This window comes from Tiliqua scincoides, chromosome 3 (assembly GCF_035046505.1).
Source record: "Tiliqua scincoides isolate rTilSci1 chromosome 3, rTilSci1.hap2, whole genome shotgun sequence".
NCBI lineage: Eukaryota > Metazoa > Chordata > Lepidosauria > Squamata > Scincidae > Tiliqua > Tiliqua scincoides.
In genome coordinates this window covers 42,416,678-42,443,352 of record NC_089823.1, presented here as the reverse complement: position 1 = coordinate 42,443,352, position 26,675 = coordinate 42,416,678, and the positions used below count along the sequence as shown (strand labels likewise).

Sequence of the window (26,675 nt, the reverse complement as noted above, 5' to 3'; positions counted from 1 at the left end):
TTTTATATAAACTTCTTCAAACCACAGAGAGAGGAAAGAAAATGTTGCCTCCTACTCAAGCATTTTGTGCATGCCAAGGGCAGAAGGGGCTCATGGCACACACCAATAGAGGCTGGCTAGTAAGCTAAACCAATACGTATGCAGCCTTGAGTTTTTGACCATGAACCTGAACCCACCTATTCCTGAATTCAGGGCAGCGTTATCACCAGAGTCAAGACTTTCGGAGACTGGCTGGACATTCTCTTCTTCACGTTCTAACCGCTGTGTCAGTGAACATCTATAGTTTTCTAGCAGTGTAGAGTCATTTGATTGCTGGCTGTTCAGGCTCTGTTTCTCCAGTTGCTCCTGGCCTGGCTGAGGTTTCAGGGAAATGACATCCTTTTCATTCTCCTCTCTCTGCCTTTTCTTCTCTTTTTCAATTACCTTTTCATTCTAACAAAGCATAGCAAAATACCATTTTAATAAAGTAGGAGTCAGACATAAGTGTGAATGAGTGAGAGAGAAAGTGTCATTAAAAAAAAACACGCAAGAGAATATATTCTGCATGAATTTACTGAAATGTTTTAGATGTAAAATGTTTAATATGTTGTTTTTACACCATTATGTGTCTGTGTAGCATTTGTTCTAAGCAAAATGATCCTAACTGTTCTAATTCCACTTCGTACTATGCCAGTGAGTGTTAGGCTATTGTTGTTCTCAAGTTACCTAGATAGCTTACTGTCCTTTCCACTGAACCATACAATCTATAATACGTATAAAACAACGTTAAATCTCAGTTACATAAGGAATTGTTCAGCATTTAACCTTGGAATATTAATTGGTTGGACAAGAATAGCTCACCACAGCTTTACATTTTAATTGTTTTTAAATATCACTTAAAAGTTCAGCTACACAAGCACTATTAGCAGACTCAGTTCTCTCGTATGTAAATACAGATTACTGGGTGATCCTCTATACAAACCACCATGTATAATGAACTCAAAATATAGCTATAGTGTAATATAGCTTCTGCCATGATAGGAAAACTGGCAGCCCAATCCTAACCTGCACAGATCCAGTGGGGCCAGCACAGCTGTGCTGCATCCTACGTGCAGATCTAGAAGGTTAGAGGTCTTTTCAAGGTAAGGAACATTTGTCCCCTTATCTCATGCAAAGTTCCAGCCTGCTCAATAGGGCAACTTGGATCTGCACCTGCTAAATAGCCAGCACAAGTCCAAGCTGCCCCATGTTGGGTTTCTAGGCCTGGGACAGGGGATAGGATTTGGCATGTTCCACTGCCAGGAATCCTGCCCCCTCCTGGACCCTGGAATGAAATTTTTCCATTGCACTGCATTAGATTCAGAACCTCTAGTGGCTGAATGCAGTATAAATCAATGCCTGGAGACCCAGAAACGCATCTTTTGAGCAATTTTTAGCCCCAAGATTCTAGGAAACCGCATGGATGACTACTGCATATGTTCCATCCTATATTCCTATTTGTTCTTCCCCTTCACAGGGCTGCTGCCTGATTTGCTCAACAGATTAGAGAAAACATTTTAATAAGGAATGGGAAAATAGAATCCAGTTGCCAAATGTCTGAAAATATGACTAAAAAGAAGGGAAAAACAGGAAGAATAGTTTCTAGAGACAGTCTGATTAAAGTATAGAATCTAGAGCAGTTCATATATGTGATTTATCAAATTAAGTATTTTTTCCCCATATATATATGAATGGTCCAATACCTTAGCAATTACAGTTGTTATAGGCTGGAATGGGTTGCCAGTTACTAGCTCAGAATCAGCTTCATCCAAAATGCTTCTTCCTTCATGCACAGCTTCTTCTCTCTCTTTCCGTTCTCTTGATTATTTTTAAGAAAAAGATAAAAGGGGATATTGAGCTGTGCTATATAAATGCCAAGAAATATTTATTTATTTTAAAAATTTATCTCTCTTAAGTCTTTGCAGGGGCAGGGGGAAGACAGTGACGCAATCCCCAGGATAGCACTGCTGCCGAGAACAGGAGAGAGGGTTTTCGCTTACCTCAGTCAGTGCCAGTCTCTTGGGGGGGGGGCAGGGAGCCCTTCAGAAAAATAGGTATCAGAACCCACTTCCGGTTTCTGATCCTTGGGATTGCATTGCTGCCACGCCCCTTAAAGGGGCAGATGCAGCTCCTTCCCAGGCTGGTGGATTGCAACCCACCAGTTTGAAAACCACTGCACTAAAAATTTTTTTAAAAACCATTAAAACAAAGCAAAATCAAAAATACATCATCAAGCCTTTGGTGGGTGGGAGAACAAATTAAATTAATGCACGGATGCAGTCAAGTCACAGCACTATTGGAGAGGTGTAGAGGGCAAACATCCACCCATCAATCAAATGTGAGACAAAACAGGTATTTTTTGAGTCCTTACAGAAAAGCCATGAGGGAGAGTGTAGTTCTTAATTCTCATGGACAAGAATTCCATAATTGTGGTGCCACTACAGAGAAGGCTCACCCCCGAGCCACACCCCCTCTCATTTGGGATAGTGGTGGTAGTTGAAGGACAGCCCCCTTAGATGACTTAAAAGGGCAGGCTAGAATATATGGGAGAAGGCGGTCCCTCAGATAGCCTGCACCCAAATCGTGAAGGGCCTTAAAGGTCAATACCAGCATCTTGAATTGGGACCGGAAACAAATCGGTAGCCAGTGCAGAGGTCCAAAAGCATCAAACCGTCTGGCCCCTGTAACTACACGGGCCACTGTATTATGCACTAATTGAAGCTTCCGAACTGTCCTCAAGGGTAGCCACACGTACAGCGCATTACAGTAGTCCAGTCTAATTTGAGACATTTCCTTTGGAATTGCATTATTCAAGTGTTCAATTACTACACATATATTTATTAATTACACACACACGCACACACACACACACACACACACACAGAGTACTACCTTTCTATGTTCAAGGCAGTGTACAATTAAAAATAAAAATACAACTGTAAAAACATAAAATCGTATAAATAAAAACTATTAAACGAAATTTTAAAATACAAAGTTAAATGATTCAGATTAAATATAAAAATAGCAACAGTATTAAAAACAATGGCATAAAACATACATTATCTCAGTAATCCTTACAACAGCTTTTATAAGCATTATTTCCCCATACTGGTGAAATTGGGAATAGGGGCTATACTATGACAATTGTAAAATAATTCAGTGGCTGCTGATTCATTCCCAGGCACAATTCCAAGTGTTGGCGCTTACTTAAAAAGCCCTAAATTAGCTGGGACCCAGGTAGTTTAACGGCTATCTTTTCCAGAATGAACTTGCCTGCTACACTTCTCCAAGTTCTCTCCCCCACCTTGGAAAGTCAGGTTGGTGGTGACTACAAGTGGAGTACCCTTCATAGAAAGGTTTGTCCTGAACTAAATTTGATGATCTTCCTGCACCAGGCAAATAGCTTTTTATTTTCCTGAGCCTTCCATATCAACTAGATCAGGGGTCTCCAAATGTTTTGTCCAGAGGGCTGCATCAAATATCTGGCATGGTGTTGAGGGCTGGAAAAAAAATTTAAATAAAAAATTTAAATAAATAAGAGATGGAACTTAGATGAGTGAATAAATGATGAATAGGCTCATTCATTCAACCTCTCTGGCTCTCAGAACACCCTCCAGACACAACCAGTGCACAGCTCTGGTCTTGTTCAGTTGAGTGGGCCAGAGGCTTTCAAGGGACAAGAGCCTGGCTGCAGGTTGCATCTGGCCCCCGGGCCAAGGTTTGGAGACCTCTGAACTAGATGATTGTAATCAAGGACTGTTATTATTTAGGTGGTTTTTGAGCTCACTTAATCTGACTAGTATATAATAATATAAAGCCAGAGTAGGATGTAGTGGTCCTGGGCAAAGGTGATATGTTTATCAATTCCATGCCTGATATTCTTTGGTTTGTGGCCTAACCCAGGCCACCTATCCAGATCTCCATAATGGTGTAAAGTTTTCAGTTTGGTTGTGCAAAATGACCTTCTCCATCTATAGCCCCCCCCCCCCCATACCCTGGTGCCAGACATTGGATAATATCCAGTACACATTATTCAAGCTGCTGGAATTTGTGCCATACTGTGCTTGTCCGGATGGGGGGTTGAAAGAACAGTTTTTGCAGAACGGATGTGAGCAAAAGCGAGAATAGTCATCAGAGTCTGGAACTTGCTAGAAAAGATTGTTGGCTGGTAGAAGTACCAGAATCCAGCCAGGGAAGTTAGAGTGATGCTGTTTAAGGAACAGTATAGCTTAAATGTGCAGTTGCTTCCATCAGCTAAACCTGCATATTTGTATATAAATCTCTTATTACAAAAGTTACCATCAGCTTCCAATAATCTCTTCACAGTTAGAACCTACTGCTCAGGGAAAAGGGGATCACAAGATACTTTTTCACTTCCATATTCCTGCCAAATCTGGATTGTAAAAGTATGAAAATCTGTATTGTAAAAGTACACAAAATAAGCAGTTAATAAGAAATAAGCATAATGTGCATAATTTTAATGTCAAATTATTTTTGATGCAGAGAGTAGAAAGTCCATAATTATTGCCTTCTTGGAGCACAGTTTAGACCCGTGTGACTTTCTCCATGCCCAGTGAGACTATGAATGGCTATTTCTGGGATGAACTGTCTAGATCAGTGGTTCCCCCGCTTTCTAGCACCAGGACCTACCTTTTAAAACAACACTTTATCAGGACCCACCTAGTTTTATGAGACTAACAATAAAGTTACCAGGCTCTTGAGCCTGTTTTTAACAACTTAGAACAAGAATTCATCGATAATAATGTTTACTCATTAGAGTCCTCTTGTAAAGCGTAAATCTCAGAATTACCTTTCTTCCCGTATTTTCCGCACTCGTTCGGCTCGTTCTCGTTTCTCTTGTTCTTCAGATGCTTTTTGCTCTGTGGTATCTTTCTGGATTCGTTCATGTAATATATCAAAGTCTTTTGCTATGTTATGCAACAGCCAAAGCAAACCTTTCTTTATAGATTTGTCTATTTTTTTCCCATAGCCCATGATAGCTGAACAAGGCTCCTAAAAGGAAGAGAAAAATAGTTGTACTCTGTACTGTACTGTATTATGAATGTCAATAATGATTTTAACTCATCTACAAGTAGGTTTCTAAAACTTTGAATCAGATGTTAAACAGAACTTGGAACATACTACAGGGAAAAAACTTTTGTTACAAATGAAATGAAACAACTGAGCCCCTTTCCAAGAAACCAGACTCTGAGTTGCTTAGAATTTTTCAGAAGCAAAGGATAAAGTGTCAAATTAAGGATGATGTGCAGTTCGGCAGTTTGGAATGTTTCAATGAAAATGACAACAAATACCAATTTCTGGTAACTTCAGAAAGTAGCTGTTCTAAAAAAAAAATAGCTCTCTTTTCTTCTGTTTACCACAGCCTTAGGAAAACATGGCCGATGAAAGATGTTTCAGGAAGCTCAGATTACTTATTGAATTGTTATGCATAACACTGATATTTAAAAATAATTCATTTAATAAAACCCAGCAGTGAGCTATAAACAACGGACACTGCAGTGCGGTAGAATAGTGTACTGTGGGACACAAAACTGGATCAGGTTTGTATTGCTTCCTTATGATCTGGGTATTAAGCAGTCAGACCATCTTTAAATCAGGTCAGCACCCACAACCAAGTCAACAACAAACAAGAATAAAAGGCAGGTTGTTAGCAGAGCAGATAGACAAATAGGATTAAACAATTCTAGACTCAAAGTTTTTTCTGGAATCAAGTTTCAGGAACTTAAGCAATCTTATTAAAAGGCACTTACTATCTGGCAGAGGCATTTGTGCTCGTTGACAAGTTTTTCAAGACATAAACACTCAATTACATCTGCTTCTGCCAAGGCACCTTCTTTGTCCTGCTTATTTGCTAACCTAAAGAAAAGAACACCACCAGGTGAGAAGATAGCACCATACAGCTGGCATCTGTAAAAATTTACTGAAGCCAATATGTAATAGCACCAGAATACAGGAAGTCTCAGTTCATATGGACAACAGAAAATAATAATAAGAGATTAACTGAAGTCAAATTCAGTTTCTCTTATTGCCTCTTTACTAATAATTACTCTTCAGAGAAGTGTGTCACAAAGGCTGACTACCTCTCAGCAATTACCATTTATAATCCCACATTAATTAGACTTAAAACATGCTGCTCATGGTTCCAATCAAAATAGTTCTTTATACCACAATCCTAGGCATGCCTACTCAGATGTAAATCCCCCTAACTTCAATGGGACTAACAGCCCAATTCTCCCTAACTTCCCATGCAGCAACGCAGTGGCACCAACATGGTGTCCACTGCATCCTGTGGGGAAATTTTGGTCTCCAGAGGCCTCCTCAGGGCAAGGGAACATTCATTCCCTTGTCCTGGGGCAGGCCTCTGCCAGCCCAGTGGGTCTACTCAGACCTGACAGTGAAGGCAGATTGAGCCCAGGAAAGGGGTGAAGATTAATCCTCCTTGCCCCTGTCACCTCCCCTTTCTGCCCCCCCCCCCGAATTTTTTTCCACATGCAGCTGTCCTTGATGGATGTGGCTCGGCACATGCTAACTTGAAAGACAGACTAAGCTACAATCTCAGATATACACAAGAGTCTGAAGTTCCACTGAATTCAGTGGGTCCTACATCAGAGTAAACATAAATAGGATCAAGCTGTTAGCCCCAGGAAAATGTACTTAATCTGCATTGCTCAGCAAGAATCTGACAGCTGTTGCACATTTACAGAGAGCAAGTGACAATTCAATGGATAAATGAAAGCATAACTTTAGAAAGACATCACACAAATCCTACTGAAGATCTTACAGATAATAGAACTTGTGATCAAATCAAAGTTTCTAAGCTAAAGCATTGAAAAGTTTTCAGACAACCAGTTCCTAAGATTCTTCTAGCCCAGGCCATAATTTCTAGTCAAGCCACACTGAAGAACTATCATTAATATTGATAGATTAAAGCCAGAGATACACCCACACGAAGGAAGTGTATTCTGTTTACCGACAAGCTATTCTACATATTATATAACAGTGAAACTAAACTTAAAGATTTGATCCGCTTACACAACTAACTTGTGCAAGGTCTGCAGAAGTGGAAGCATGAGGACTTCTATAGAGTCTACTATAATTGGGGCTGGTGTTAAAGGGTGGATAGATTGGGTAATTGCCAAAGGCCTAGGTCCATCAGTGAGCCCACCTGTTCTAGCTGACTCTGAACCCTCAGTACTTATGGCAGTGCCCAGTAGATGAGATAGTGCCTCTCACCAGGAGGTGACAGGGGATGCCATACACAGACTAATGCAGGACCTAGGTGCTGGTACCAGGTTGTCAGGGGCTGTGGGGCAATTAAAACATTTGAACAGACAGTTGCACTCTAATCAACTATTTTCTTTCTACTCAAAGATATTTAATTCTGACCTTTTTTTTTTTTTTAAAGTAACTTTTGGTTTTGCCTTGTCAACTTATTTCTTAAAAGAGAATCAGTGTTTAATTTCTTCCCCTGTTAACTGCAATAACGCCTTAGCATACTAGAACAAATGAAGCACTTAGAAAAAAAAAATAAAACCGGTGTCCTGGCCTCATGGTGCACATGCATACAGACATTCACTTGGTGAATTTACATCTACAGCTGGACAGCCTGACCTGACCACCATAATTTTGATCATGCAGCTCATACGCAATGACACAAGATCATGCAACATCATACACAATGACACCCAAGATGCCAATGAACTAGATATATGATGCACATAGTTTCATAGGTAAAAATGTACAAAAAGCTCTGCATGAATACTTAGAGATTTCCTTAGGGTGAAAATGACATGAACTGAGACTAATTGTGCACGTCAAAAGTCCTATACAAATAGAACTGCCACCTAATTTTACCCAATGTAAAAAGGTTCCTTAGGTGAAATAAGAGGTTTAGGGTGCAATCCTAACCAACTTTCCAGCACTGCGGTAAGGGCAATGCAGCTCCAAGGAAAGGGAACAAATATTCCCTTATTTTGAGGAGGCCTCTGTGACTGCCACCCAGCTGCAGGATGCAGCACACGGCCCATTGGCACAGCTATGTCAGTGCTGGAAAGTTGGTTAGGATTTAGGCCTTAGACTCAGACTAGAATTATATAAGAAGCCTCAAGGAAGGCAACAAGAGTTCCAATGTTAGTATAATTGTTATTTAAAATGCATGCCACTTTTTGGCAATTAAAGTTCATAAAGGGATTTCCATACACACACAAAAATGAAGATAAGGTTCCCTGCCTGAAAAGGAGTTTGCAATCTAAAAAAAATGACACAAGAGAAGCACCAGTGATAGCCACTGGGAAAGGTGACACACTGCAATGGATTTGACAGTTGCTCTCCTTCAGCTAAATACAAGAGAACCATCACTTTAAAGGTAACTCTTTACCCAGTTAGCAAGACTCATTAAATTTCTTAAGGAAAGGGAGTGTCCCATTTTCCTGCACAGAAATAGTACTGAACACAGAAATTCAAACTGGCTTTTATAACCCTGACTTTAATATAGCATATACAAGAATCTATATTAGGTATGAAAGAGAAGGATTTATTTTCTCTCACATCAAGGAAGCCTTGGAAAAAAGAGACACATTTATAGTTCATCCATATGAGATGGAACAGTTCTTATATCTAACATTTATTTTAAAACTCTACAAAACATTCAGGTAAAGAAAATCCTAGCATTCAGCTATGCATGGGTGAAGGGATGGGCAGCCCAATTCTGAGCTGCCAGGGGCGCACAGCTGCTGACACATCATATCCTGCGCACCTCAGCCTGCTGCGGGCAGCGCCTTGGGAGAAGGGGACTTTTGTTCCCTTCTCCCAGATAAGGGAAGCAGCCCCACAGTGGGGCTACTTACTTTACCGCCAACCAAAAGGTCAGCAGTAAAGGAGTTTACGTAGGGTGCCAAGCCATAAGAAGAGCCCCGCTGGATCAGGCCAAAAGCCCATCTAGTTCAGCTTCCTGAATCTCACAGTGGCCCACCAAATGCCCTGCACGAATGGACAGGATTCAGTTGAGTGGAGCTCCAACAGACCCGCCTCTCTGCCTCCCTGTTCCCTCCCCCTGGCATGCTTCTCACCCACCCTCTCTCCGCCTCCTGCCCACTCTCTCCCCCCTCCCCAGAATGCCTCCTCCCTGCCCCTCTCCCTGCCCTCGTTTACTGTGCCACAGCTCAGGCGCCCGCCCAGCACTAGCCTGGCACTGGGCCAGTGCTGGGTTAGCACAGGCGGTAGCCCGGAGGTAGGACTCACAAATGTGCCTTACGGCACATTTGTGACAGTGTGCGGTGGCATGAAGCCGCTGCGCCAAGCTCAGGATTGGGCTCTGAGATATTCATTCTAAGGATATCTGGTGTACAACATGGACAAATTATGACAAGATGCATTCTTTGTAATTTGTTCAACAAACGAAATGCACAAATTCAGTTAAATGACATAATGCATCAAAAGACATTCTTAAGATTTAAATAAATGTCAAACGTGTGCACATTCAACGACTGGGATCCAAAGTATTGTGGTCCTTCACACACACAGCAGCTTTTCAGATTCCCCATCCTGTTCTAGCCCCATCAAAGAGCATCCCATGGGATACAAACTGATGCTGCTGGAAATAAAAATTGGCCCTTTCCCTTGCGCACATGGGAAGCAGTTTGTGCCTGCACACAGGCCTCTCTGGATCCTAGTTATTATTTTTAAACATTTTCTCTCCATATCATCTGTGACTCTCTGAAATAACACACATACTTCAATTCACTTCTCTAACTTGTGATCCAAGTATCTCGCTTACAGGGAATTCAACTTGAAGAGCAGAATCATATTAAACAACAGGTATTTTTTTTCACTTCAAGCTAGCAAGTACAGCAAGAAGGAAACCTGGCACAGATACTTCCTGGTATTGGCTAATTAGAATAGTATGACCCGCCTCAAAGCAAGGCTGGGTCTCCAACAGGCAGAACCAGATTCCCGAAGCGTAAAGTAACCAATTTGCTCTTCAACTGTAGTGCATCATAAACTGCATTCAGACTCTTACACTCCACTGCTTTACAAGATGCAATTTCCAAATGATTATTAAGGTCTAGGAGGATTAAGCAAGCAGAAACTTTCAAGAAAACCATTCTCCAGACCTATTATTTATGCTCACACGAATATCGCAAATTAAGGCACTGGGATCCTAACTCAGAAGTACAAGAAGCTTTCGACAACTCAGGATTGAAAAGGTAACTAGCTTGCTTTTATTTTACATCAAAAAATACAGAATAGTATCCCACATAATTTTAAAGCGTCAACATGTTTTTTAAAATAGACAGCATTTGCCCTGCACAGAATTTGAAAGCATTTCCGATAGATGCATTTGTAGAGGTTTATTACTTGGGTAAATGAATACTAATTTGCTAGACACATTTTATGCACCCAAACATGTTCCTTCTAGAAGCATGCCAGGAGCAGATTACAGACGAGAGCTCACTTTTAATTTTCCATGTCAACAGAATCTTTCTTTGAACACACTTCTCATTTTAAAACAAGGAAGACTTACAGCAAAACGCACACAAAAAGCAAGACCCTGAAGCGATATTCTGGGAAACAGTTTGCATGGCTTGTAAAGTTAAGAATACCAAGTTAAACACTGTAAGAACCAGGGACACCATTTTATTTATATATGCTTGTAAATCATAGATTTCTTTATGTAACATACATCTACCATTCCCACAGTTTAACCCAATGTGGTAGGAAGACAGGCTTCTTAGAAATAGAAGCTGGAGATAAAGGCTTCAGTCCTATGCACAGTTTCCTGGGAGTAAACCCCAGTTAACTCAATGAAACTTACTTCTGAGTAGATATGCCTAGGATCACACTGAAAGTACTGGAGTACTGTTGGAAAAGTTCAGGGCTGTTATTTTAAGAATCATGGGAAAGGGAGTGTATGTGTACATTTGACAGAAATGACATCATCCCATATTTATGAAAAATATGACTGATGTCTGTAGAAACTCTGTCAGTCAAAGGTCATACAGAAGGTTCAAATCACTTTTAAATACAATAATATTCCAGAATATCCTTGTTCTATTTCTGCACAAAATTATTCAAGATAGAGCAAAACTATTGATTCTTAAATTTAGCTGTAAGCTACAGAGTTAACCCAATACTATGTTACATGTTTGCCTCATTTTCACTTTCATGTATAAAAAAGATGGTCTGCTACAGCTCTTCTTCCACTATAACTCTTCTTCCACTGAAGAACCTTGATAATCTTCTGAGAAATGCAAGAATTATCCAGAATGTAGTTTGGAAACAACTGGTTTAGATCATCCATTCTTAATGGTGGCGGAGGGCACATATGACCCTCTGGAGATTCTTGGCACATTTCAAGGGGGCTACAGACTGAAAACTTTGAAAAGGGGATTTTATGTTTATCTGTTGGTTTTGTGTCCTTGTTTGATAAGGGAGACCTTCTAAGGGACCATAGCCATAAAAAGACTGAGAAGAGCAGCTGGATAGCGCTGCAAGACATGGCAAGACATTCAAAAGGCAGAAATTAGAATACCTGTTCATTTTGAATTTTTCAACATTTCAGTGGCTCACTCAGCCAAAGAGTTATAAAAACCATTAGAGTATTTGAGTAATATAAAGAAGGCGAGAATCTGTTCTGCACTGAAAAAAATTCAAAACACATTTAAAAAATCTAGGAAACTCTGAAAATGGACCATTTTATGCTTGCCATCCAAAACTTGGAACATCACATCTCCCTCATCATAACAGCCAAAGCTGAGACCAAGATGAGCAGTAAGTTTAACATTGGCATAATCAAGTGGTTCCCAGACTTTAAGGACTGTTGGCTCCCTTGACCAACTGGGCCATTGGCTGTGGCTCCCCATCTATAAGAAACTCTTTTCCCCTCTATTTAATGATAAGTACAGCTAATTTTAGCAAGTTTTATTGAATAAATATTGCAAGTCACAATGAGAAAGCCCAGAATATACTGCAGAAACAACTTCTAATGTGCCTATTTCAAACACTCCTACTATAACTAAGAAACAACCTTTATCTATTCATAAAACAAGACATTAAAAAGCATTGGTTGGCATCAGGAATGAGATTTGAGACATCCATTCCAAAGATTTCTTCAACCACTGACAGTATCAGCTCTCAGTTTATTCGCTTTCTGAGCACTGTATACATTAATGGTTCCAGTTTGTTACTGTGGTGTGACGCTATGAGCAACTCTGTATTGTGAACTTCTTCTCCCTCCTCCTCCTTTCTGAATCATATTACCTTTATCTGGGAACATTAGCTATCTCCGCCCTGTATCATCTGAATCATGCCTCCCCAAAGTCTTATCCATCTTGCAGATGATAAAGTTTTTTTTGTAGTTGTGCTAACTTCATTCTAGCTCTAGGTAAGACCAGCAGGTAGATAGCAAAGAAAGGTAAAGCTCTATGTTGAACATAGGAAGGATCATCAAACCCATTTGACACTGACAATAAGGACAAAAGAGAGTGCAATTTGGCTCAGGAGAGGGGCAATGTACAACCCTCAGAAATCTTTCAAAAAATAGCAAAAAGGCTGAAAAAATGGTGCGACTTGTAACAAGGAGTGGGGGAAGAGAAGGCAGTATTTATTTCAAAGACTTCTAATGTTTACTTTTTAACTTTAAAATGAAACGAGGCATACAATAAAATAGTGGTTCTCAAACTTTTAGTACTAGAACCCACTTTGTAGAGTGAAAATTTGTCAGGACCCACCGAAAGTGATGTCATGACCAGAAATGACATCATCAAGCAGGAAATTTTTAAAGAATCCTAATCTGCAATCTTAGCCTCACTTACCCAGGATTAAGTCCTATTTACTATCATTGTTAAGAGCATATACACCAGTGTTTTCAAACTGTGGGTCGGGACCCACTAGGTGGATCACAAGTCAATTTCAGGTGGGTCTACATTCATTTCAATATTTTATTTTTAATATATTAGACTTACTGCTACCATGATATGTGACTGCATTTGGGGAAATGTTACAAACCTGTACTTTTAACAAGCTACTATGTATGTTCTTTTAACAATGATAGTAAATGGGACTTACTCCTGGGTAAGTGTGGGTAGGATTGTAGCCTAGGATTGTTTAAAATGTTCCTGCTTGATGATGTCACTTTCATTCATGACATCACTTTCGGTGGGTCCTGACAGATTCTCATTCAAAAAGGTGGGTCCTGGTGCTAAATGTGTGAGAACCACTGATATACACAGTAGCCCAGTGGTTCTCAAACTGGGGCATGTGATACCACAGCCAGAGAGTCCTGGCCTCTGCACCCTTAAGGGGCAGGAAGGGGGAGGCAGCGACGTGATCACCTGAATTGTGTTGCTTTGGAGGGACTTGCTTCCACTTACTAGAGCAGGGGTGTCAAGCTCATTTCATACAGAGGGCAGAATAGCATTCATGATGCCTGCTAAGGGCCAGAAGTGATGTCATTAGGCAGGAAGTTATGTCATTAAACAGGTCTTAACCTAAAATAAGCACTTTTTCTCACTTAGGAACTCATCAGCTGCAAATGACGGAAGAGAAAATACACAAATCTTGATCATATGTCAAGATATGGAAGAGCCCAATTTTCATGTGTGCTGCCCTTTCAGCAGTAACTCCTTAGCACTGCTCAGCAGCTAAGAGCCTGAGGGTTGGATAAAAAGCTTCCGCGTTAGGCCCCCGGGTCTTATGTTTGACACCCCTGTACTAGAGGCTAGAGAAGGCTCCAGGGGGTGAGGGGAACCCCACACCAGCCTCCACAGAGCATCCCGAAGCACAGGAACAGTCAAAATTCAAAGGAGGGCACCAGGATGCAGGTCTCTTGTTGTCTTGTGTGCTCCCCTAGGCATTTGGTGGGCCACTGTGCGATACAGGAAGCTGGACTAGATGGGCCTATGGCCTGATCCAGCGGGGCTGTTCTTATGTTAAAATAACAATCGCTACCCACTTCCAGTTTTGCAACCAAAAACTAGAAGTGGGTAGCGATCATTATTTTGAGTGCCTGTGTGCTTCGGGAGTGCCCTGCAGATGCTGGCATGGGGCATCTCACACCCCCAGGAGCCTGTTCAGCCACTTAAGTGGGAGCAAGCCTCTGCACCCTCCAAAGCAACACAATTCTGGCGATTGTGTCGCTGCCCCCCCCACAAGAACTTACAGTGGAGCTCAAACAACTGTCAAGTGAAAACTTAAAACATCTCAAAATCAAAGTAAATATAAAGGCAACAACAGCCAAAATGATAAAATACAAGATAAAATGAAAAATGTGTATAGTAAAAAAAATCAGTATTCATTTAAAATTAAAAAACCTGGGGAAAATAAAAAAGGTCTTGACCTGTCTAAACCTTAAGAGGCACCAGGCAGACCTTTGTAGAACAGGCCTTACATAGAAGGAGTTCTTTCACTGCAAAAGCCTTTCCCCCGTTGCTTCACCACTACCTTATCTTCACCTCCAAAAGCTGGAGTACCTAGAGAAACATGTCTGAGAATGGTCTTAATGCTTAGGCAGGTTTATATGGAAGGTTCTTCAAGACCCCAGGTCCAACATATATAGGTATTTGAAATGCCAAAACCAGTACTTTGAACTAGGTATGGGAACAGGAGGCCAGCTGGTAGTCATTTCATGTTTGCCTGCCACGTTTTCTTGTTGTCATAACAGGGATTTGCCAGTGCTTTCCCCACTGCAGAGGTACAGCAATGGAGTATTCAGCCTCTAAAAAGCCAGATGGAATAATGATGGCCAACTTGTAAAGGTGTGTGTTTGGTTTTCTTTTTTTAAATGCAAGAGCAGGACTTAATGAGCAACCATTTTCCAACAATATAATTCAAGGTAGCTTTCTTAGTAAGTAACAAAACAGGGCTAAAAACTTGTCATTAACTTCCAAGCTGTTAGATATACTAAATTAGCATTGGTCAACAGATGCATTCATTTAGTCTAAACCAGCCATTTTCAACCACTGTGCCATGGCACACTGGTGTGCCGCGAGTTGTCCACAGGTGTGCCACAGGAATTTGAGGGAAGGTCATTTATTAGTAGGGCCAATGGGGATGTGAAGCCCCCAATGGCAGCATGGTGTGCCTTGGCAATTATCAAAAACCTGATAGTGTGCCTTGACAGTTTTAGTGCCTTGTCAATGTGCCGTGAGATGAAAAAGGTTGAAAATCACTGGTCTAAACGGTTTTTCAGGTCACTACTCTTATGTTTTAATTTACTACTCTGGATCATATTCCCATGCCCTAGACTGATGTCTCTACAGAATGTTCTAAATTGTGCCAAGCAATTGTGCAATGCTACTAAAGACTGATATAACTTTATCTTCACTAGGGGGTTGTGGTGTTTTGCAATGCTCAATGACTATCAAAATACAAACTGATTCACACAGCATATTTTTCTCATGAAATGCAGTTTTCCAGAAACTGGCACTAAAACATGCTTGCCCGATAAATTCCAGAAAACTCATGATATGCTAAGGAAATGGAATTTGGAGTCATTACCTCTGAAGGCTGAAAATTATGCTTTAAAATTAAGAGAAGCATCTTAAGGAAAAAACTGAATAGGGAACACTGAGCAAAAAGTATCAAAAAATTTAGGCAAATGTTTCCTATGCTTTTGTAACTTGTATTAAGCACGGTGAACATAGTCATTTTAAAAACAGATCTTGGATCAAGAATTTTCATTGCTGCTTGAATTGTGATGTACAACAGTACGGTAGACATCAATATTACATAAAAATACATTCAAAGTGCCATGTGTCTCTTGTGTGAGACTACACATCGCCTAGTAAAACATCACTACCAATCCTGCATTCCACTTTAACCAAGGAATGGGGCCACAGCTCAGTGGTAAGGTACATGCTGTGCATGCAGAAGGTCCTAATTTCAGTCTCCAGGTAGGGCAGAGAAAATGTTCTGTCTGAAACCCTGGAAAATTTCTGTCAGTCAGTATTGAAAATACAGACCTAGATTAACCTGTGGTCTAACTCCATTATAAGGCAATTTTCTATTAAGCTGAAGGAAATGCCACAGAACCTGAAAGGTAGGGGGCTAGTTCCATACGAGTGCCCAACTGTTTCAGTCTGACGGCATTCCATGAAGGTGCTTCTCATATTGTAAGATACAATACGATAAAGGGCCTTGAGTGCCCCTTGCTGAGACAGAAAGGCAGGATATAAATAAATAAATATCCTGGAGGCAGCTCATTTATCTATTCAGCTCCTGCTTCTGACTTACTTCTCTCTCTATACCAAACAATGATTTTGCATTCGCATATCACGCCTATGGATAGACAATTCCTAATTAAGATTATTTTTAACGTTTAGGTTCACACTGCTATCAAAGTTTATCACAGCAGAACCACAGTGAAGTCTGCAGAAGATGAAAGACCGCCTTCAAGAACTGAAGCTGCGAGCAAAAGAACTACAGCTACTTGAAGAAAATAGCCGTGTTCCTAGTGTTGTGGCAGACGAACAAGCAGAATTTGAACAATCAGCCGTTATTTTTGAAAAGGAACCCGTAACAGACAGGTATCTGCATGAAATCCAGCGACTTCATGATGATATCAACAATTTGGCAGATAATGTTCAAAAGTTTAGCCAGCAGCAGAAGAGCCTGGTGGCTTCCATGAGAAGATTCAGTGTCCTTAAAAAGGAGTGCAATGTCACAAGAGAGATCAAACTTCAAGCAGAACATATTAATAGGTGCTTGGATGACTTATCAAAAACAGTGAAGAAGGCGGAGAAAGAACATGGTTCGTCATCTGCTATCATAAGGGTTCTTAACTCTCAACGAGCTGTCCTGTTCCGTCGTTTCCGAAATATCATGTTTCTGTACAACGGTGCCCTAACAGCTAAGCAGGAAAAATGTAAAACATTTATTGTGCGTCAGCTCGAGGTGGCTGGAAAAGAGGTATCCGAGGAAGAATTGAATGATATGGTTCAACAAGGAAAATGGGAGATCTTCAATGAAAACCTGATCACAGAGGTCAAGATAACTAAAGCTCAGTTATCTGAGATTGAACAAAGACACAAAGAATTGGTTAATCTTGAAAACCAAGTGAAAGACTTAAAGGATCTCTTTGTCCAAATTTCGCTTCTGGTAGAAGAACAAGGAGAAATGATCAACAGCATTGAAATGGAAGTGGTTAACACTCAGGACTATGTTCAGACAACAAGAGAAAAATTCAGGCTAGCCATCAAGTATCGAAAGAAGAATCCTTGTAGGGCAATATGCTGTTGGTGCTGCTCTTGCTGTAAATAATGTATCTGCAGGACAATCTAATCTTCTTTGTACTAGCATCAATCTAGCACCAACAGCCAAATTTCCCATCCATATGTAAGATCCACAACAAGACAGCATTGCTGCTGGGGGAACAGTGACACTACCAGGTATTTTTCCTTTCCTCAAATTCTGTCCTGCGAGCTGCAGACCTGAATAGGGAAAGTACACAGAACTAAAGAAGTTAAATAAGAGGAAAGGGATCGTTTCAAGGGAAGGGAAAGTCATTTTTTCAGGGTTAGCGGAAGACTTTTGCTGCAATAGCAAAGAATGTGATTGCTCTATTTCTTTTAATAAATCATTTCTTTAAAGGGCACAAAATGGTGCTGAACTTAATCGGCAGGGATGTTACTGGTCACAGGTCACCAACAATGCTACAGGGACAAGTCAAACAAGTGTCTGTGATTCTGGTAAAACCAGGTTCCACATAGTGCTTACCATCACAATGGATTCACTTCCTCAGGAAATGTTTGGACAGTTCTAGCACTTTTATTCAGCAGTTTGGATGAAGGGAAACTGCAAAATCACTATAATGGAAGCTGGAATGTCATATGAAGGTGCTATGAAAATAGTAACCACTAAGTATTTCCTCTTCAAAAACCAGGTTAAGGTCTTAACAGCCAAATACAACTGTGTAGTAATTGTCGAGTGCAGTGATTTTCAACCACTGTGCCGCAGCACATTCGTGTGCTGCAAATGGTCCACAGGGGTGCCATGAGAGTTTGAGGGAGGGTCATTTATTAGTAGGACCATTGAGGGATGTGAGCCCACACTGGCAGTGCAGTGTGCCTTGTCAATTGCCAAAAAACAGATGGTGCACCTTGATAATTTTAGAACCTTGTCAGTGTGCCATAAGATGAAAAAGATTGAAAATTGCTGGTCTAGTGACCATTTCAAGAACGAAAAAAAAAATCTTGTTCAGTATAGGAGCTACATCAAAACAGAGCAAAAGCCAGAAAAAGAACTTTATAAAATATGTATCAAATTGCCAAGAACAAACCAAAAGCTATAGCTTTTCTATATGATGCACAGTTCTCCCATGCCAGCCATGTAGGTGAAAAATATTCTCAGAATATAGTGCAGATATGATGTTGTAACTGAACTCTTTACACTTTCTTACACACACACACACACACACACACGGTGCGAATGCTTCAGTCACATTTACATAGTTGTCAGTCCAAAAGAGGGATGATTGCGCAACATAGCTTCTTTGCTCTTGCAATAAGAAAGGACTGCTTACACATGGTTTCCATATCATGTTTCCAATCGTGGGGGGCTAAGCCAATGCAATTCCCTGGCACAAGAGCCAGTGTAATACAGAAGTTATCAAACATGCAATTGGCACCTTGCACATAAATCAGGATCCAAAGAGTTTCACGGATGCCAAGGGCTCTGCTAAAACCGGTGGGATTTTGATTTTCCCCCTCTGAACAGAACCCACAATGCCATACTGCAAAATGCTTTTCTAAGTTTTATCAGTTTTAAATGCATCTCATTATGGAGCAGGGAAGATGCTGTTTGAGAAAAACGGTTCAAATTTTCTGCAAATGCACAGAATAAGTTACACAGTTCTTTGCATCCTACCCATAACATCTGTGTGCATGAGCTTTAAATTGATTAGGTATAAAGCAGACAAAGCGTTATTCAACAGCATTCACCCTGTGTATAAAGTGTTATAATGATATAAAATGTTTCTAGTCACCTTACAAATATTTTTTGTCCCCCGAAACCCAGAATTACAGGCACATACCAAAAATCCCATTTTGTGACTATTAGCATTGAGACAGTGTGCCTTGCACTGAAGCAGCCTTAACTCGGTGCCCTGGTCAAGATACAGTCATGATGATTTGGCAGCAAACGGCTTTTGCTTGCCAGGCAACTTCAAATCACCACATTTCACATATGCAAATTTAGTATCTTTAAAAACCTAATTTATTTTCACTCCGAAGACAAGGTTGAAGAAACTGTTTACCAGCTATACTGTTTATTATGTAAAGTGCAAATCTATCATGACCATGAATGTATGTGTGGGACAGATTAAATTAAACAATGTTGGCAATTTACATATTAGAAAACATTAAAGAAATCATGATTTGTTGTAAGTGCAAAGGTGGGGGGGGAATAAAATGTTTAAAATGTGTTGCTGAAACATTAAAGTGAAGTAGAACTAAAACTGAAAGAGGCAAACTACACCTAGATAGCCAGCTAACACTTTCTATTTTGCTCCAGCCTGATTTTATAAAGAGCTGTATAAAGGGTAGTGCTTAACTATTTCACTGTTTTACATTAAGCAAGTGATGTTACAAAAAATGGATTTTAAAGAATATAGTCCATATTTGGTTTTGCATTTTGAGCTCAGGTTCAAAATTATGAGCCAGCATCAGATGGAAGTAGCAACTGAGAAAGGCCAGGCCCCCTGATTCTGTACTTGTACAGTGAAATCAACTCATTTAAAAGCACGGAGCATTCCCAACTGGCTGTACCACAAGTCTATTTTGCTATTTAATCATAAGGGGCACTCTGTACCAAGTTCCAAGAGAAAAGCGTGAACGGCCAAGTAGCTCATGCTAAATCACTCAACTCCAACACTACAGATTATTTTTCTACACGTGCAGTTATTAAAATAAGTCCTTCCCATTTTGCAAGAATAGTGCATACTAACAGGCAGCCAGGTCGGTCAGGTTTTTCAGCCCAGGCACGTTCAGTTAAAATCTCATGCCACTTTTCCTTCAAACAACTTCTTCAAATTCAAGCAACCTTGTAATTTAAATATGCTTCAAGAAAGACTATGGCAAAAAAAAGAAAAAAAAAGAGTGCAATAGAAAGGATTTTATATTTGCCACCAGAGCAATGCTTTGTACTTAATGCAAAGGCTTTCATCTTATTGTGTCTGAACACAGATATTTAACATGTCTTTGTGGCTGTGGGATGTGGTTTTCGCAACATAAATTCAACACCTTTATAGATTCCAGATCAGAGTTTCCCTAACTATCTGTTACAACATCCCAGATTTTACGGACAAGTACACAGGTTTATAGCTATAACATTCTTCCTAACAAAGATACCAGCATAGAACCGTTAAGTTTTGTAACCCACTAGCAAGTACTTACAGCTAGCTAAACATATCCCAACTAGAGCCAATTAAAAGAGCTGTCAAAAGACACTTGAAACAGTGTGTTGCCCTATTTGCATTCAATTCTTCCTACACGTACCTTTGAACCCATTTCTGCCCAGCCCACAGGTGTACCCATTTGATCTGTTTTGTGTATACGCAACATTGGGCAGAAATGGTTTAAAGAAAAAAAATTAGAAGAGTGTATAGCATAGTGATTAATAAAGCAATCCTGACATCCAGTTAAGCTGGCACAAGTCCCTTGCATTGGCTTCCAGGCATTGTGAACATGCCGTAAAGCACATTTGCACCACTGCAGGAGTCAGGCAGGCCAGCACAAGGATGTGCGCAGCCTCCCCATGCCAAACCAAGCCTCAGCCTAGGTGAGTTTGTGCCAGTAGAGGGCGGCTGGCGCAGGGATTTGGGGAGAACGTTTCATGAGTGTTCCAGGATGGAGGGCGGATTGGTGGGAGGGCCAGGACTGAGGTGGGGATGGGACTGGCCTCCAGCACTTAGGTCAGATCCTAAACACCCTCCCAAGCAGCCTAGCTTAACATCAGATTGCTCAGTTCTACACCAGTGGTTTAGCTGGTGCAGATCCAAGTAGTCCCACTGCGGTGGCTGGCATGGTGCTCAGGGAAAAATATCTCCTTGCCCTGTGTTACATTACAGCCACTTCCAGCCCTGCACTGGATACAGCACAGGCCAACTGGCCTGCCAGTTTCAGCACAGGTTAGGATTGAACTGCCCAAGACTGAACTATGAGAATTGGAAAGTTTGGAGTTCAAATCTCTCCTGTCATGCACAGCCTTAAGCAAACCACTTCCTCTCAGTCCTCAACCCTGCTGCAACTTGGCAATAACATGATTCGTATTATGGTGCTATTGTAAGGATTACAGAATGATACAAAGTGCTTTGAACATTCAAAAGTGCTACGTTTGCTGAATACTGTTCTGAAAATGATCACTGAGCTGCCTTCTACCTTCACTGCAGGCAACAAAACAATGTGAGAAGGACAGAATACAACTTTTTAGGGGAGAGCATCTGCAAAAGCCAGGACCCACAAAAGGACATTTTTAGCCAAAACTGTAGCCTCATACTGTACAATGCAGGCATGTGCTTATTCAAAGTGCTTTGAAAAGGAGCAGCCTTTTGAAAACCAACTGAGCAAGATTCACTTCATATTACTGTGTTTGTAAGGTCATTGGGAGGCAGAAGGGGCAAGAATGTGTAGGTGCAAAATACTTGGTCTCAAAGTGTATGTGTGAGAGAAACCTAGTCAAACTGAGAAAACAAAAACAAAGGGGAGGCATCTTCTGTACAAAAAATGTGCATGAGATTGCTTGCTTTAAGATACAATCAGACAGATATATAAACCAGCAATGCTGCTGAACCACCTTAAGCCATGTAGCTGAAGTGTGCAAGCCCCTGTTAGGAGGAAGTTTGCTTTCCAAAAGGATAGCAAACAGCACCTTCGCTGCAGTCATGCAGGCAACAGTATGGCTGGCCAACCTTGCCTCCAACTACCTAATTAGCAGATTTAGGGAAAATATCTCTGTTATTCTGTCCCTGATAACATTTCTTTTTTGCTGGTTTTCTTTCTTGCCACATTCCCTCCCATGTTTCCTGCCTCTTTCACATATACAAAACAGGCAACAAAGTAAAATGTAATGAAGGGAGGTTTGTCAGAGTTCTGTTAAATAAGTTCTTAACATTTGAATTATGTTGTTTTTAAAATGTTTCAATACCACATCTGGGAGGGAAAAGGAAAAAAAAATCCTGCCATCTCTACCGCCAGTCCTCAGCAGTTAGGTTAATTTCTTGGCAGAGAAATTCTGGTCTTTTTCTCCTAAAGCAGCCATCTTAAAAGGGGTGTTGGAAGGAATAGCAGGTGCTTCCTTGTGAGGGTAGCCACTACTGCTGAGAAAAGGATAGGTTTATGGGCAAGGGGAAGGCATAGCAGTGGCTCCTCCTCCTTTTCTTTTTCTTTCATGGCTAGATGGCAAGGCAGCCAAAGTCACAACACTAATGCACAGTTACATGGGAATTCGCTCCGTTTAAGCCACTTCTGCCCAACATTGCATATATGCAACAGGGACCAAAAGTGTACACCTGTCAGCTGGTTAACTCAATGGAGTTTAAATCCAAGTAAAAAATGCTCTGTTCCTATGCTTCTGATCTGGATGCCCCAAAGGCAACTTATATAGAGGTAAGTGATAGAGAAATGCATTCATTCCAATCTTCATTCCTTCAGTATTCCACCACATAGAGCATGGGCCTCCAAATGAGCTGGATCTGGCACACCAGGATTTTTGCTCCAGCTATGGTGCAGAGGAGGCAAAGCCTTGCTGTTCTGCCCAGCAGCCACCATTGATCAAGTCCTATCTTCACAGAGCATCTCACCAGGGAGCCACTTCCTTCAGGAAATTGGGGAGCAAAACCTTCTGGAGTGCCAAACAGAGGAAGTGGCTCCCCAGCACGAGGCTCTGAGAAGATCCAGTGCTATGAACAGTGGTTGCAGGGCAGAATGGTAAGGCCTTGCCACTACCACACCTGGAATAAAAATCCCAGAGTGCTGCAGGCTGCAGTTTGAAGACCTTCTTCTAGACCAGGAGATGGTGTTAAGAAAGGAGCAGCACTGTCTTTGAAGAACCAGATTTGCAGGCTAGGGGGTTCTGTTAGATCCAGCCCTATCTTTGGAGGCCTGTGGTCTCAGTGGCACAGAGTACTTTTTATCAGCCTCGGTTGGTAGAGTTCACTCCCAGATAGTAGCCGACAGTTGTTGGGATGCTGCGAACATTGTGCAGATTACTATAATGCGTTGTGTGCATGCCACTGCTTTTTACACAATGAGTTGAACTAATTATATTCTCTTCAGCTGGAACACATTTCCAGCCCAGCTCTTCCTGACTGCGTGACAGGGGTGATAACTAAAACAAAGCTTCAAAGAGGAAAACACTTCAGGAAACAAAAAAGGCACATGCTAAGTTTATTTTCACAGATATGGTGGATATGAACTTTCCTTTTGCACGTAAACATTAGTCCTTTATAAGTGGCAAAACATATAAGTAGATGAAGAACCATAAGTAGATCTTGGAGAAGCAGCAAATATCCGGCTTGTTTCTATGTCTGGGACCTTAATTAGTTTACCAGTTTCCCAAACCAGCAGCTCAGCCATACTGGCTTGTCACACACACTAGACTGAGCATGTGTCTGGGAGAGTCACATACACCATAACAAGGGTGGCTTCTCCTGAATCAATAGATTCTGTTTCAAAATATATGTCCTAAAAGAGAAGACAAGAGTCGATTTTCACTTGGTTGATGTATTGTGACTAAGTGGGGGGGGGAGTTTTTTGGGAAATTACATAGTTCAATGAATAAGGTGGCCTTCCTAGCCTATGGATCCATGGGCTCCTATCATCAGTCCTACAAACAGTCATGTTAGTTGTCTGTTCCTTGCTCTCAAACCAGGCAACTAGCACCAAGTACAAGTGTTTAAATGTGTGCCTACTAAAAGTCTTGAATTAAAGATAATAAACAGGAATAAATACTGACTATATAACAAAATGAAGTTTATGCCATGGTATGGAGATCTGATACCCAAAAGGAAGACGTCAAAGGTTTCACTGGGCATGCCCAAGCACATTTTTGGATCCATATTTTTAACTTTCTTGATCCTTTATTTTCAAGATATATTTTTGCCAACACACAACTGCTTCATATAATGCATATAAACATAATGTTTGAAATTTTAAGAGGCATATTTGATAAGATATGTATCACAAGATTCTATTTAAAGATCCTTCTATTAAGATTTGCTGCCATCTAATGCATGATTCTATTTCCTCTAACACTGACCGTTCCTTTCAATTTCTGAGTACAAATTCGGCAAGCTTCACAGGACATACTTTCCTGAGCAATGCATATGGATTGAGACATCACAAAAGGGAGAGGGTCAGATAAGTCACAGCCAGTATGCCCATTATGATCCCAGACTGCATTCTGTGCATAAATACACCTCTCTTCTTAATATATAGAATGACACTCTGCAGGTTGATGCTGCTACATGGAGAATTTCTAGATCCATATTTATATCCTGGTGGCCACTCTCCATATAATTATGGTACAGTAAGCTAGTATATATGTTACAGCTAGAGGTGAAGAACTTGCCAGAGAAATGGCAATTTCATTTGCATCCTCTAGTCTAGGTAGTTGCAACATGTGCTCCAGACTAGATTTTGCTGGATAAAAAGTTCTATACGTTTTAGAAAAGAACTCATTGGGGGCAAGATGAATTATTAAAAACCCTATTAAGAGATCTATATCCCTATAGATATTAGGGTTCCTAATAATTTTGACTTGTTCAGAAGCAAGAACACACCTTGAGAATCGATTTTCTTTATTAGCTGTACTGGGTTCAGTATCCAGATTCTCCCGAAGCAGTTTAGGCTGATATATGTAATGCCAAGAGATAATCCACTGAGCTTTAACACCAAACAAATATCTGAAACTGAGCTTTCCATACCTAAACCCTCTGTCCTATAACAGAATTGGTTTTTTTTTCTTGTTTTACTAGGATTTAATTCTCAAATGGCAATTGCTTTAAAGAATTATGGCTGGAGTGAACGTAGTCCCTAAGAGTGTTTTGACTCTACAAAGCTCATAAATCCTTAGTGTGCGTGAAGCTCTAGAGTTTAGTGAATACATTGTATAGGAGAGTACAGGCAGGAAGGCAAGGTAACATTTATTTATCTGATTTATGCCTGTTCTATCCCACAGGCTCAGAGTGGCTTATGTGCATACAAAATGCTCTCTATCTACAGTGTAGTCTGTTGGTGCCAACCTAGAAGTGGTAACCATTTCCTGTACATGCCAATGGACTAAAGCCACCTTTCATAAATAAAATCAAGGTCATAACAGGCGTTCTGTCTTGTTTATAGATATGCAAATATTCTGTAATGTTAGTGGTCAATACAATTAGATGGGCAAAAAATTAGATTTAGCAAAAAGTGGGGGTGCATACATACTAGTGCAAAAACAGGGGGAAGGTGTGGGGGAGGTGTGGGGACATCTTGAATGCCAGATGCAAGGGAGGGCACCAGAATGAGGTCTCTTGTTATCTGGTGTGCTCCCTGGGGCATTTGGTGGGCCGCTGTGAAATACAGGAAGCTGGACTAGATGGGCCTATGGCCTGATCCAGTGGGGCTGTTCTTATGTTCTAATGGAGGGATGATCTCTATATAGACATCACAGCAACACCAGGGCAAAAGCCCTTGCACACTCAGAACCAACAAATGGAAGTGAGGGGGGGGGGCGGCAGATCTCCATACAGACCAGTGCAAAAACAGGAGGAAGGTGTGAGGGAGGGAAGATCTCTATATAGACATCACAGCAACACCAGTGCAAAAGCCTTTGGAGCCTAATCCTATGCATGCCTACTCAGAAGTAAGTCCCATTATAGTCAATGGGGCTTACTCCCAGGAAAGGTATGTACCTCTTTAAAATGCAGATAGGCTTTATCTTATCTTTACAGTGCAAATAACCAGAACAAAAGCACAAGGGAGGAACACTGAGTGGAGGGAAAAGGGATTGTCATACCCTCCCTTCCAAGCTGAAAGCACAAATTGGAGAGATTTCTAATGAAGCCACTGCTGCTACCATGTGTAGCTCCTCACTTTCTCCTTAGGCAAGCCTGTCCACGTGGTGCTCCCAGTCCCAGTCTTGCAAAGCAAGGTTTTGCAGCTTGCGTCCATGCTAGGGCTGCAGCCTGTTTCTTTTGCAGAACAAAAGAGAGAGATCCAGGCCCCACGACTTGCTCCCGCCCGCAAGTACAGGCTGCAGTCTCTAGCAGCCAAAGAAGCACAGCAGCAAACGGAGGGGCGCTGCAAACCAGAGGGAAACTCCTCTGGGCTTCTGATAGCTGCCATGATATCCTTAAAGGGCAGGAGGTCTGGTCTAGAGGGTAGAGCCTCCATCTGCCTGAAGATAACATCCACAAGGTCAACAGTTTGAGGCCACCGGCACCGTGCGACCTTGAAGCAGCTGACAAGCTGAAGCTGAGCTATTTCCATCTGCTCTGAGCGTGGGAGGATGGAGGCCAGAATGTGAAGCCAGATCGGAATGAAACACCTGAATGTAGTGGTTCTTGAAAGAAAGAACCTTCTTTCAATTGTAAAAATCCCTATTTAATAAGGGACTTAAATAAAGCCTGCCTATGTAAACCGCCTTGAATAAAGTCTTGAATA

The 26,675-nt window shown here is 41.1% G+C and overlaps 2 protein-coding genes across 3 annotated transcripts in view; one reads left to right on the top strand and one right to left on the bottom strand.

Annotated features, from left to right (window-relative positions):
- Nucleotides 1-26,675, bottom strand: part of ARL13B (ADP ribosylation factor like GTPase 13B) — a 52,324-nt gene that overhangs the window by 10,041 nt on the left and 15,608 nt on the right. For both annotated transcript variants that reach the window (XM_066622190.1, XM_066622191.1), the window contains exons 5-8: nt 5,790-5,895; nt 4,829-5,031; nt 1,722-1,836; nt 177-432 (exon numbers count right to left, since the gene is read on the bottom strand). In XM_066622190.1, the coding sequence (XP_066478287.1) occupies nt 177-432; nt 1,722-1,836; nt 4,829-5,031; nt 5,790-5,895 (680 nt within the window). The remainder of the gene's footprint in view (nt 1-176; nt 433-1,721; nt 1,837-4,828; nt 5,032-5,789; nt 5,896-26,675) is intronic.
- Nucleotides 16,414-17,295, top strand: STX19 (syntaxin 19). The gene has a single exon (XM_066622497.1). It carries the CDS (start codon nt 16,414-16,416, stop codon nt 17,293-17,295), a length of 882 nt encoding a protein of 293 aa, XP_066478594.1.

Bases quoted from the DNA above. Each gene is read 5' to 3' on its own strand.
- STX19 (XM_066622497.1), top strand. From the start codon at position 16,414: ATGAAAGACCGCCTTCAAGAACTGAAGCTGCGAGCAAAAGAACTACAG.